At 40.1% G+C, this 14,156-nt stretch overlaps 1 protein-coding gene across 2 annotated transcripts; it reads right to left on the reverse strand.

Moving 5' to 3' along the window:
- Positions 1 to 793: 793 nt before the first annotated feature.
- On the reverse strand, positions 794 to 14,019 carry traf2b (Tnf receptor-associated factor 2b). 2 transcript variants are annotated; one of them, XM_080755954.1, is made up of 11 exons: positions 13,953 to 14,019; positions 10,189 to 10,393; positions 8,514 to 8,592; positions 8,172 to 8,270; positions 6,349 to 6,510; positions 6,115 to 6,189; positions 5,469 to 5,543; positions 4,680 to 4,898; positions 3,120 to 3,423; positions 2,766 to 2,914; positions 794 to 2,370 (listed from the first exon to the last, which is right to left on the reverse strand). In XM_080755954.1, exons 2-11 carry the CDS (start codon positions 10,362 to 10,364, stop codon positions 2,152 to 2,154), a joined length of 1,557 nt encoding a protein of 518 aa, XP_080612080.1. In that variant the 5' UTR covers positions 10,365 to 10,393; positions 13,953 to 14,019; the 3' UTR covers positions 794 to 2,151. The 2 variants fall into 2 exon arrangements, with proteins under 2 accessions (XP_080612080.1, XP_080612079.1); XM_080755953.1 differs by having other exon boundaries at positions 13,867 to 13,985.
- Between the last annotated feature and the right edge of the window lie 137 nt (positions 14,020 to 14,156).

Raw genomic sequence — 14,156 nt, forward strand, 5'->3', positions numbered from 1 at the left:
AGTGACATAGTGACCTCTGCTGGCTGAAATGTGACATTGTCCATGACAGCCAATCTCCTCATTCTCCTGCCAGCCACTCTGTCCTCCACTTTATAAATTCAGGTTAAATTATACAAGAGACATGGCCCTAAACATGTTTGCACAATAATGTTGGCACCAACAAGCATTTATATTCAATTTATTTAGTTATAAAAGCTTTGGAAATTAACAGATTAGATCAGTTACAGAGGTATGCTGTATTTGCCCTTTTCTGATTTTATTAATTTTGTATGTGAAATTCAGATTGTATTAATTTTGTATGTGAAAGACTGAATATGAACTACAGGAAGCATGTGGTTTCAGCCAAAGTTGATAAAAACAGTTACTTAATGTAAGGTGGCTATTACTTTTTCATGCAGGGTAAATGTGTTAAATACTTTTGCTCATTAAAAAAAGTAAGTCACTCTTACTGTCATTCTTGCTCTTTGTCGAAATTATGCATTATTAGTCGGAAAAAGGAAAATACGTTTTCACAGCACAGTCAACAATGTCATTACGATAACATGATGTCACATACTGTAAGCGATAAATGACAAATGCATTCCATCCACATATAACCACTTGAATCGCCATTGATAATTGTTTTATAGCAATAATGTGTGAATTAATGTCTTATGTATAATAGGTAATAATATATTATTTAGTTAGTATATTAGACATACATTATTTGATTTAAAAAAAGTTTTTTGATATAGGTATACACCCCCCCCCCCCCCCCCCACCCCACACACACACACACACACACACACACACACACACACACACACACACACACACACACACACACACACATTAAAATGTTAGCACATAACTAATCCTCAACTAGTACCTGAAAATAAATAAAACATAGCCTTGTGTGACTTCGCATCACTGTTGTCAGGCAGAAACCTCTAATCTCCATATTTTAACTTTTCACGTTTTTCCCGTAAATTAATGCCCTACTTCTTCACACTACAGTGTCACACAATTATTTTTCGCAGATCACGAGCTTGTAGATCTGCTATTTTTGCTGTTCGGTTAAATCTAGCAACTTGAAGGCATAACAATCACCACAAGTGCAGCGTAAATTTCTATACATTGTATTCTAGTCTAGACGAATCTGTCCACTAACTGTTTAATGTAAAACGACTTATGCACACCAGTTGTTTAGCAAAAGGGAGTTCCATCGCACCTCAAGCCTGAGGTAGGCTATAGTCTGGTGCGTCTCAGAGGCATAACTGATGAATAGGAAGGAAGACACAAGAACATCACAGACAGTTCAAGCCCTTTTTAATTCACAGGGTGCAGGGCAGGCAAAAATGAAGTTTCGATGTATTGGTCACATCTTCATCAGGTCATAGTGAGAATGACCTGCACCCTGTGAATTAAAAAGGGCTTGAAGTGTCTGTGATGCTCCAGTGTCTTCTTTCCTACACAGAAGTTGTTTGTTTTTAACCTGTCCAGGACAGACTTCAGATGCGCCTCCTCACTATATCTGGAATATAATGAATGTTTTATTTTAGAATGGCCAAGTCTCAACCAAATTATGTGTAACAACTTTCAACCTGGCGTCCCCATTGGTTTTTTTTTTACAGGGTTTTCTTTTCTTTTTTAAGACTTTTTTAAAATGTTGTACTTAAGTCAATGCCCCCTTTTGGTGCTAAAGGGGATTTTGCACACATGTTCATAGAATGATAGAGTATGTGTTATATATCTGTAGACTATTTCATAGTTATGTCCCAAAATGTTAAACCAAAGAATTGCGAAGTCACTCTGTAAGGCATACTGACTCAATTACTTAGGAATAAATTGTCTAATTGTGACATTTAATGATATGCCATATAGTGTGTAACTGTGTATACATTAAAGTATCATTATGCAGATATACATTAATAGAATATATAGATATAGATGTTATACTTTATAGAATAGTCTGAATTTAGCGCCTTCAATATGTCTAGTGGAGCTAGGATCAAACCCGGAACATTCAAGTTCTTGTTTGATAATAGTCGTTACTATATTATATAATATAATATAATATATAATATAAACATAATATATATAATATAAATAATACATATAACATATATAATATAGTACTTATTTGTGTAATTCCTTCCACAAGTATACACACTATAAGCCTGTAAGGTCTACGATGGCCTTAATGAAAATTGTATCATCTCTGAGATAGGAGCTCTTGCCAGCCAATTTAGGCAGTGGACAGAACAATGGACAGCCGCTGGCAATGTTCATCTCACTGATTGGCTGCTGGAAGGAGGTGGAGCTCACATCAGGGCGAAAGGCATCTATGATGTGCTCCCTGTTGTTCTGATCAAGGAGCATCAGAGTTACCTGGAGACAAACGACAGAGTGAGAGCTTTGATATGAACAAGGACAACAAAGTGAAAGCTTTGATATGAACAAGGACAATTGCACAACACCTACTTACTTTTTCTGCTTAGGACTTGAAGTAACTCCACAATTTTGTATTCACATATTTTATATGTTTTGAAATATAGTTTTATCATAGATGACTAACGCCACAGGCTGGCCACATGATGTTTGACATCCACTCTGCAGCCATGCCCCGTTCCTATGTGGTTCCCGAGACTTGCATGATTTCTTTTTTTATATCATTATTTCATCTAAGATACTTCATGCAGCTGATCACTAATCAGTTTTGGTGGTTCATTGAATGGAGTCAAAGGGAAGCAAGACTAATGAATCTGAGGATTCATAATGCCTACCTTCTGACTGAATGGCCACTTGAGAAGAGCATCACACGTGCCCCTCATCACCACGAAAAAGAGTGAGAGGTGTGTTCCTCGACCTGTTCCGTCTCCATTCAAATAGAGTCTCAGACACATTTTGTAGCCATATTTACTGGAATAGAAGGCTGGAAATGAGAACAATAAGATAAAAAACAACATACTGCTATAAGCTACATGCCAAATTACGAAGAGAAAAACAAGCCATTAGGAGTGGGGAAGCACATGCAAATCAAGCATTCACAGTTTACCATTCAAAAACACAAACTTGTAGTTTGAATGAGAAATGAGAAACGAACCACTGGTTATATGACAGACTTGTGTTCATGTTACCTGGTGAGAACATGGCAGGTGATCTTCCAGCCACAGCATCCTGTCTACGGCGAGAGAAGTCTGTGATTTTCCAAACAAAGACCCCATCATAGGTACAGGACTGGAGTTCTCGCAGTAGATCATTGGTCTCAGCCAGCTGCAGGTCCCTCATGGTCAATGTCCTCTCCAGCTGCCGCACCTTATTGCCAAGATTCTCAATCTTCTCCTGGTCTAAGCGGTGTTGATGTGCAAAGGCCTCCAATGTTACTGAACTCCGCTCAACCTCCCGGTTCAATACACAAACTATGTTCTCCAACGCGCTCACCTGTCAAGACACAGCATAGCACAATCCATATAGGCAGTGTTGGGGAGTATTAAGCTACATGTAGCTGAGCTACGTAGCTTAGCTACATTTTGCTGTAGCTTGTGGTATTTTAGCTACATTCATATTTGTGTACCTCGTCAAGTAGCTCAGCTACTTTTTGGGTCATTTTTTGTAGCTTAGCTACTCAAGTTACAAGCTACAAGTGTGGGTCTCCCAGAGGGGAGGAGGGGTCTCCCAGAGGGGAGCAGGGGTCTCCCAGAGGGGAGGAGGGGTCTCCCAGAGGGGAGCAGGGTGGGGGGGTCTCCCAGAGGGGAGGAGGGGTCTCCCAGAGGGGAGCAGGGTGGGGGGGATCTCCCAGAGGGGAGCAGGGTGGGAGGGGTCTCCCAGAGGGGAGCAGGGTGGGAGGAGGGGTCTCACAGAGGGGAGCAGGGTGGGAGGGGTCTCCCAGAGGGGAGCAGGGGGAGGAGGGGTCTCCCAGATGGGAGTAGGGTGGGAGGAGGGGTCTCCCAGAGGGGAGCAGGGTGGGAGGGGTCTCCCAGAGGGGAGCAGGGGTCTCCCAGAGGGGAGCAGGGGTCTCCCAGAGGGGAGGAGGGGTCTCCCGCATGTACATTCTCAATTTAACGCTGAAAAATAAAAAGTAGCTTTTAGCTACTTTTCCTATGTAGCTGTAGCTTTACAAGCTACATTTCTCCAGGGGTAGCTATGTAGCTTGATCAAGCTACTGCCATGGTGAGCTACTTGTAGCTTTACAAGCTACGCTTTCAAAGTAACTTCCCCAACACTGCATATAGGGCTGTTCCTATGTACTGAGATCTGTGTTATCACTGTCCAATATAAAGTAACTATCAACGCTGAGGTAGCCAGCTCCTTGCAGCATCAAACAAAAAGTAAAAAACATATCATATTGTCGCTGCCGGGCAGAAACTTTGAACATTTGTTTCTCTTACATAAATGGAATTGTGTACAAACATGTCGTGAAAATTTAGCTAAACCGTTTTATTTATTTGCCTGCCCAACGGGACGGAGACGCCAATTGGAAAGTGGTTAAGTCTGTCTCTGGGGTTTATAAATATGTAAGCAATGAAAATTAATACAAGAGCTTGTGACTAAATAATAACTAAATCCGTTGGAACAGAGTTTCTTTTATCCATTTCCTGAAAAGAGACGTTTTTTGGACAAACAAGGTTTCCACCCGACAGTGACAATATACTACTATCATGTTCATCAAAGGCCTTCAATTTCAACGAGAAACACACCTTCTTTTCCAAGTCCAGTGACTGTACGGAGGCTGAGGACCCCACTGAGACTCCTTCCTCAGGAGCCCTGTAGAGGCCCAGCCCAGAGTCCTCCTGCCATTCCCCAGAGCCTGAGGCCTCTGCACGCATTCCAGCCACAGACAAGACCATGGGCAGCAGCAGCCGCAAGTGCTCCATGGTGCTGCTCTGCTCATGGTCTCCGTGTTTACCGTTCTCAATCTGAGGCCATGGAAGATGGAAGACATGTGAAAGAATGAATGCAAAATGACTTAATTTAACCATCAGTCAGAAATCTAAAGACCACAGAAGCTTCCTTGTCTACATGACTTTGTTCATTTTGACCATTTACCCTGTTTTAACACTAGAGTGTCCTTTTCTCATGGGAGGGGTAATCATTTATTTTGAACATAACCTACACCATAAAGATAACCTGTTGGCCACACCCATGGGTGTTTTCAATGTTGTCAAATGCCTGTCTTGTCACAATATGACTAAAGTTAAACCCTATACAATACAATTTAGCCATGGGACATAGGCGTGCTTAAATAGTCAGCTTCATACTGTGTCATTACTGAAAATAGATGAGGGGATTTCTAAGACTTGTGTGGAAAGTAGGCTGGCTTATACAAAAACACCCACAAGGAAAACTGACTCAAGAAATACTTTGACATTTTCATCAACTTAAATTACTTATATGATGAGATTGTATTCTCTTCAACTCCCCCCCCACACACACACACACATTTTCAGAGAAATCTAACCTATATTACTACCACAAAACATACTTACCACAGCCTTACAGCCAACTTCACTGAAAGGACATGCACTCTTTGACTTGGCACAAGACCTGAGGTGATCACCAAACTGCAGATGGAAAGGAAAAAGAAAAGGTTGGGGCACCGATTAATGTAGGGGCATCCCAAGGGCATTGCATCAAATCAAAAGTGAAAGTATACAGCAGGATTCTTTGTCAGAAAGGAATCATGATATGAACTGTGTTCTAGTAATAAGCTTCACGTCTATTACTAGAACACTAGAGCACAGCTTATAATTATTCATGAAAGGCTGGCTATAAGTTTTGAATATTTTTGAGTCACGACTTGGGTAAAAATCTGATTTTCTTTTTCTACATTCTTTAAAAGAAAATAAATTATTGTATAGCCAACATTTTAAAACACACACATCAAAGAAATTAGAAGTTAAAAAATAGCCGATCTACAAGCTTGCTATCTGCTATTTTCACTACCGGTAGTTAAGTTTGGGTCCCGGGCAAACATCTAATCTCTCTTTTGGGTCTCGACCTGAAAAGTTTGGGAACCACTGACCTACTCAATATCACACTGCCAAAAAAGATGAGATTCACAACAATTACTTTTTGATTTTGTATCGAATATTTAAGAGAAATGTCACTGTTATTATGAGAACAAAACAAGACCTTTTCCCTTGGGATCTTCTTCTTCCCACAGTCTTTGCATTGCATGGGAAACTTCTGACAGACCTCATCATGGGCCTGAAACAGACATCATGTGGAGTATATAATAACGAATAATACACTTGATTTTCAAAGTGCTTTTTGCAAGATAACGATAAAGAAATAAAACAATAAAGTCAAAACCAAACAATAAAATAAACATTGGTTACATTACTCTTGATAAGCCTTATCTCTTACCTTGATTTCTTTGAAGTTGAAGGACACTTTGCAATACTTGCAGTTCAATGTTCTTGCTTCACATTCTCTTTCGTTATGTTTTTCCTTCTCAGAACGAAGGATGAAGCTTTTGCATGCCTCACACTGCACTTGTTCATACTCGCAGCGACCTTCATGTTGGGCCTACAGATTGAGCAAAACAATGAAAACAAAGAATGTCAAGATCATATCAATACATGCATTTGTCTAATCATAGCTTTGGCCATGTATTTTACATAAACAGACAGTTTTATTTTTAGATTTTATGTTTGATTGCATTTTCTTGAGTCAGTTTCTCCAGGGACTCGACTTTTCAAATCAATCCTGCAGTACATTAACAACCCAACATTAGCATTGCTTTCACAAAACAATAATGGCACAGTAATATTTAGAGTTCAACAAACCAATGGCTTCCTCAAAAATAAAGAATATAATACAGTATATCATGCATTGGAAAATGGTGTGCAGTAATGTCAAGTATACTGTACCATGAGTCATAGTCAATGGGCTAAACATGCCAGACCACTTTTACATCACAGAATAAAATCTCAGAACCTTTCTGAGCAGTAATGATCATTGAATGGTTTGTAGAACACGTAAAATTGAAGTATACCTCTAAAGAGCCAATAGGCCAGAGGGAGTAGGCCAGAGCGGGACCTAACGCAGTGGTAGTTTATAGACACAGTATCTCTCAAGACAGTTCATGTGTGTTAGAATGTGTTACCTTGGCAGTGTTCATAACTGTGTGTGTGTGTGTGTGTGTGTGTGTGTGTGTGTGTGTGTGTGTGTGTGTGTGTGTGTGTGTGTGTGTGTGTGTGAGAGAGAGAGAGACGTAACAGATGTGTAAAATATCTCTAAAGCAATCTGGTAAGAGGGACTGGTAATCCATGTACAAAAACGGGTTCTTCTCACGCACGCACATGCACACGCACGCCAAACTTCCTCTCCTCAACACCAGCACTATGTGAACTCCTAACACAAAATTGAGCAAGGTTTAACCACATGGCCACTTAGCCAGCACCATATTTGCAAGAATGCAATTCCTTTTCGGCAATACTGTTTTTAACTTGACCTTTATCAACAAACCTTTGAGTCAGTCAGTGTTAATTCACATGCAGAATTAAAGGTCTTCTTTTTGTATCCATTCTGAAATGCTGATGAACAAAAGCCCAGTTGTTCAAAGAACCTGAATATTTAACAGATTTTCAGATAGAATTTTCCTTAAATGTTCAAAGCCCACTTCTGTAATGTATATTTTTGTTCACACATTCCTTCCTCAAACCGGCTGTTCCCGTTTTCATTCAAACTGCCAAACAGTCAGAAGAATTTCCCCCTATGAACCATGCAGCTAAGTCAACAAGAACTACTTTAGGAGTTTCCTTATTATTATTACTATAGTCGTTTAGTCAAATTTTATAACACTAACATTTCATTTGGCATCTAGTTAATCTAGTAATCTCCTTTGATGTAGTTCTGTCTCTGTACTTTTCTGCTGTGGTTCACTGAGTTGATAAATTAACTGTGGTGATGGTGAAGGTTGGGTATACTGGGGACTTTCCAGGCCACATATCAAGTTTCACTTCCTTTTTGTATCGTCTCTGGCTCAGCAGTACTAGTTCATTGTTTGAGAACAGTCAACACATTCTAACTAATTTCCCAAATACTTTCATGGAGGGAAATTTGATTTTGAAATCATACCACTTTAACTTGAACGCCACATAAAAGAGAATGATTTAAAATATACTTTATGTAATGTTGTTTGGAACGCATTAACTGGACTGGTATGAAGCAAACAGACTGTGTACCTCATAGTCTTTGATTGAGCCTGTCCAATCACAGCCCTCGCTCAGACACCTGGCAGGCAGACTGGCTATTTCTCGGCCTGCAGCGTTGTCTGAGAAAGCCTACGGGAGAAGGAGAACAAAGAGTACATCATGACAACACATTTATATCACTGAACAAGCACACGGGTCGTATTGTTGTGGTGAGGTAATGCTACTGGCTTGTCAGACGAAGTGGGTTTCCCCTGAATTTTCCTACAATTACAATAGAGCCCTTCACAATTGTGTGCATCTGTGTGTGTGTGTGTGTGTGTGTGTGTGTGTGTGTGTTTGAATATGACTCAGAACACTAAGTTCAGAACTTACCTCATTGCTGTTTAGAATAGAGATAGGCTCCTCATATATCTCCTCCTGGCGACATGCTTCACATGGCTTTGGGCCAGAGCTAACAAAGGGTGCAACAGTTTAATTGAACTAATCAATGTAATCAACTATAACACAAAATTGAGAAAATTGTAGATCTACAAGCAAGCTCACAACACGTGTGTGACGTGACGCTGAGCTTGTAGATCTGCTATTTTCATACACTAATCAATCATACGTTAAATTTAAAAGGACGACAGAAACACCTATTTCTATTTCTGTAGTGACACATTTTTGGCCTGGATTATTATTGTACAAAGACTATCGGATGCAATCGACAAAAAACTTAGAGGAACAAGCAGGGTTCCGAAAAGGTAGGGGATGTATTGACCATATATTCACCCTAGGTAACATCATAGAGCAGTGTACAGAGTGGCAGAGGCAACTGTATATCAACTTTGTGGATTTCGAGAAGGCTTTCGATAGTATTCACAGAGACAGCTTGTGGAGAATACTACGTGATAAAAGTATTATCGATATAGAGGTCAGAGAAAGGGTTGATGCCATTATTCTGAGTGTGAAGCTATTCTTATCCAATGAAGGGGGGAAAGCATGATTATAATGTATAGGCGTATAAGCAGATATTTCAGGTAGTGTATATGCTTTCCTTATTTCATACCAGATTCTCAGAGATTGTTTAACCACAAACATATTCGAGATGGAGAACAGGGGTTTTGTTGTTGAAACAGGCAGGGACGTTTTATGGATGGTAGATCAGCTGCTTTCAAATGGCTGAAATATATATAGGGCTGATGTGGTTAATTGTATGTTTTGTAATAATAATCAAAATCTACAAAGTAACAAAAGTTGAAATAATGTAGTGGAGTAAAGGTACAATATTTGGATCTGAGATGTAGTGGAGTAAGTAAAAGTATTGCAAATTGGAAATACTCAAGTAAAGTACAAATACCTCAACATTTTAAAATGTACTTGGTTACCGAGTCTACACCACTGCCATACATCAGTGATTACACAAATGATTAAGGGAAATGTCTTTAGAATGAATCAGCATGGGTGTAACTGTTTTAGTTACGGACTGTGGCAATATGCTCCAAGACTGATGCTTCATTGGTTTATTGATAACTTGGCTGCCACAATTCTTTGCTGTCGGGCAGAGACCTTGGCTTGTATCTCCAATATTTCAACTTTATATTTAATGTTTTCGTAAATTAATTCCCTACAGTCTCATTCAAAAGAAGTGAAAACGGGCAATCTCCAGACCAAGCTCAGGTGTCGGTGTGACACATTGTGAGGTTGTAGTTCTGCTATTTTTGAGTGTGAAAGTGGTTAAATCTGTCTGTGGGTTTTAGAAATATTCAACCAAGGAAAAGTATGGATCCATTCGAACACACCATTTCCTGAAGAGTAAGGGCAAGGTTTCTGCCCAATGACTACATCCCTCAGACATCAGCAAAAGGAAGAGCATAGTGTATGCTCATGGAGTTAAGCAGGTAAACAACAATCACCATAAACAAGCCACTAGTAGGATGCAGGAGGATGCTAAGCTTTGGGTGGGTATGAACATGCCCAGTAGATTTACTAATATCTACAAAAGTTTAGCATTTAAAAGGGGCCATGGTTTGCTGTGCATGAGATGGTGTAAGAAACTTCAGGGTACCTGGTCAACTGTTTGAAGCAGTGAACACAGAAGCGATGGCCACAGCGTGCCTGGACAGGCTTTCTCAGGACCTGGAGACACTGCTGACATTTGTATTTATTCTCCATAGGCACCGACAGCACACTGAGAGGTATCCCTGGCAGGGAGTCGGTGCAATCTAAGGAGATACGGGCCATTCCTCTCCATCAATCTCTGATGCTGTGTCCTGTGAACACATATTAAACATCAGATGTTAAAGCATTGTGTCATATTTTGAATCTTGATAGCTACAAGGCTCAAAACCAGTGTTTTTAATATAACAGACCTTATGCTTGAATTTGAGCCTCTGTTTCACATTCGATTTAATCATGTTATCGCAGTTTCGGTATTTAGTTAGCCTGCCCCAGCCTGTGTGATTTCTGGTCTAGAGAGCCGGGTGCCAGCAAAACCAACCCGTGGATCTAATGGTTCACCAATCTCGTGTGTGCAATTGGACAATTTGGTTGGCAGGGAGTGGCATTAGAGAGAATATACTAGCCTGGAATCGATGATTATCCCATTAAGACCTGAAGCCGATTCTACATTATGCCTTCTCTGCATACATTGGAAGTGAGTTACACAGGTGTTTAGAGTAGACATCCTTTCTACAAAACAGATGGCAAGTGGTTCAAACTGCCACAGTTCCAATCCAAGACCGAAGTCCATGTTGATAGACAAGACTTTGCATAGGACTGTGGGCTGCCCACTGCAGGTAGGTTAAGTGTAAGGCCCTGACACACCAAGCTGTCTTACCAAGACTTTGTACTGCAACTACTGCTGATTGATTGATTGACTTCTTTATTGATATATTTGCATGTCCAAGATTAAAAAAAAACATGTGCATACAATAGTGGATGAACACAAGAAAGCTTGAAGTTGTATTGTCTCCATCAGCCGAAGGCATGGGGAGAGTATGTTTTGCACAGACGTTTTGCACACATCCGTGTGTCCGTCTGTCACCGGTGGCTTGATCGCAGCCAAACTCTGCACATACACTCCCTGGATACCAGAGCTGAACCTCTGCCCCAAATTAGAAATGTATAAATTTCATGCAACTGTCATGTCAATATTGCGTCTGTGTGGCCTATTTTGTTGGGAGATGGCTTTCCCATCCCAAAGATCTCTGCCGCCGATTCAATATACTAAGTTGGTTGATCTAACCGCTAATAGCGGACAACGATCAACATTGTGGGACACAACACTGAAACTACAGGTGATCGTTGGCAACAGATGCTCAACGACAGCTCAATGGCCTGATTCCCAACGTTAGCTCCAAACAATGCTGAGGCAAGCACAAAGTAGTTTGGACAGAGGGCACTGGGCACTCTGAGCCTTACCAAGTATATCTTCTATAGTAATCCTTTGCATACTAGGGATGCAAAGTTTCAATATTACATTTCCATCGGTCATATCAACCGATATGGATATAGGGATATTGCAATAACAGTTTCCACCAAAAGTGTTAACCACTGTACCTATACTAAAAAGAAAAAACACTATTATTTTATTGAGTAAGCTCAGTTTCCAAATTAACTGCAATATACAAAACTGTGGTTTTTCAAATATAGATACTATAGATAGACCTTTATTGATCTATATTGATAGTATACCTTGGGCACGTTCTGAGCGTACTGTGCAATGCAAACTAATAGGTGTAAGGTGAGTGCGCCCCGGTGCGGTATTTCCGAATGCGCCCTATACTACCAGCACGGGAAATTCAGTTGCCAGAGGCAGACAGTAGTTATTTAGAACACCTGGCTATTGGGTCGTCCTGAATTTTCAATACCAATATGATGACCAATATATCGTGCATCCAAAGGAAAGTACGCACATCTCTAAAAAACTTTCAGGTGCTGAACAAAAGGATACATACAGGAGAAGGAGAGAATGTCCGCACTCTGTTGAGTAGCTCCCACTGGAATTTTTATTTAATGATGACAACGTTTCGACCCCTTGTGGGTCTTCGTCAGGTATAGAAACGTTGTCATCATTAAATAAAAATTCCAGTGGGAGCTACTCAACAGTGTGCGGACATTCTCTCCTTCTCCAATATATCGTGCATCCCTACTATTACTGATTACTGAAAAACATACAGTTTGACGTATAGTAGTACTGAGAATTAACCTTTGAAAAAAGTGTGGACAATCTGTCAACTAACTAACAGAAGTCTCTAGTCTAGAGAGTGGCTAACACCACATAGCTATACCAGATGTGTTTATTTGCTTTGTGAAAACTACAAGAAATGTATTTACTTAACTTTTTTAGATAATCTATTTTGAAGATAACAACTTAATTATGACTGATTAAGTGGGACTGGTGTAAAACATAACACCACATGGTAAGTCTTATGACATACACTAGTTATGCAAGTCAAGAAATACTGAAACAAAGAGTTACTGTTAGCAAGGTCTCACTGAACATGTGACTATATAAATTGAGTGCAGTGCAAGAAAAACGGCCATACATAGTAACCCTAATAGGGTTACCATTAGAAAACCAGAGCAAACAAATAAATGGTTGCAGCAGCAGGGTATGGTAATGGTATCCAGTAGAAACCTATGCTGATGGCAACATGAATTTACTTTCCTGTGCTGCCTACAACGTGGCCAAAACAGGAGGTTCAAGCATATTACAGTATATGAATGGACATGGCAGGAATCCAGAAGAATGACAAGCATTGTGGTACAAGAAGAAAACAGCAATAGGCCTAAATCAAATAAAAAACTAAAGTCTAAGTCCAGAACTGCAGGTCCATGTAGGGAAGTTAGGGAACTAGACTGGATCACAAATAAAGAGTTAGTATAAGTCAGTAGAACATAAATTAATATATTACTAAAGCAAAAGAAGATAACTACAAAAGTATTTCAATCACAAAATAACCTTTTTTTGTACAAAATTAAATGTTTATTAATAAAACTAAGAGGTCAATGAAAGGATGTATAACCAACCATTTACAACTATAGCCCTGGATACTTAACTTTTGGTATTGTCTGAAGCTTGAGCACAGCCATAGAAACAGAAAACATGAACCTGTCTGTCTGCCCTTGCTTTCTCCATGAAGCAAAGTGCATTAGCCTCCTCTTTAAGTTAACATTGACAGTAAGTATATTCCCGTATATCTATGTTTAACGTTTCTAAAGATTAACAATACTCAAGTCCAACTTAAGCTTCCCAAGACATGAAGTATGTGATCATTCACTATAATAACACACCACCACCCAACACAAGTACGGTATTTACCTAGCTCTGGTCCATAGCATTAATGCTTCGATTCTGCGAATTTCAGAGCTAGGTATTTACCATGCAAGTACAAGTAGTAACCATAGGGTACTAGTAACACGTTACGTACAGTCTACACGCACGTCACAGCACAGGAAGTGAATGACTGTAACAACAACTACAACGACGTGTTTTCATTTTTGCTTCACCCCCTCTTTGGGGTTTTCTCCAAACCGAATCTCTCGAGACAGATTCAAAGCTCCGCTGAAATGCAAATGTCAAATTCTTTCAAAAACCCAACAAAAAAACCGTATCTGCTTATTTACCACTGTCCCAGTGTCTCTGTAGTAGACTGTAGCCACATCACTAGTACTAACAATAAAAAAAAGTGTTAATGATTTGAAAATTGTAAAGCATGCCTTCTAAGTTCTATGTTCTAACCTTGACCTCTTGACTGCAACTGGATGGACCATGAGCTCGACCCAAACACAAGCAGCTAGCTACGGAACCAGAACAACTGAACTCACCCTCTCCAGAAACACAACTCCACTCCGGACTGTTTCGGAGGCGAAACCAAACCGAGTGCCCGCCTACTGTGTGTATCCGGTAATTTACACACACACAGGCCTTAGACCTACTCTAAGCCTTAGACACAGGCACACACACGCGCGCGCGCGCACACGCATACACACAAGTCACACACACACACACGTACACACATCGTTTCCGTA

This window comes from Protomyctophum bolini (genome assembly GCF_963924005.1).
Source record: "Protomyctophum bolini genome assembly, chromosome: 22".
Taxonomy (NCBI): Eukaryota; Metazoa; Chordata; class Actinopteri; order Myctophiformes; family Myctophidae; genus Protomyctophum; species Protomyctophum bolini.

What these genes read in the sequence shown, in the direction of transcription:
- traf2b (XM_080755954.1), bottom strand. Translation starts at nt 10,364, where the DNA reads ATGGCCCGTATCTCCTTAGATTGCACCGACTCCCTGCCAGGGATACCT. An exon ending in AGAAGATCCCAAGGGAAAAG is followed by an intron (nt 5,544 to 6,114) that starts GTCTTGTTTTGT and finishes TTCCATCTGCAG; the next exon opens with TTTGGTGATCACCTCAGGTC. An exon ending in ACCTGCCATGTTCTCACCAG is followed by an intron (nt 2,915 to 3,119) that starts GTAACATGAACA and finishes TCTCATTTCCAG; the next exon opens with CCTTCTATTCCAGTAAATAT.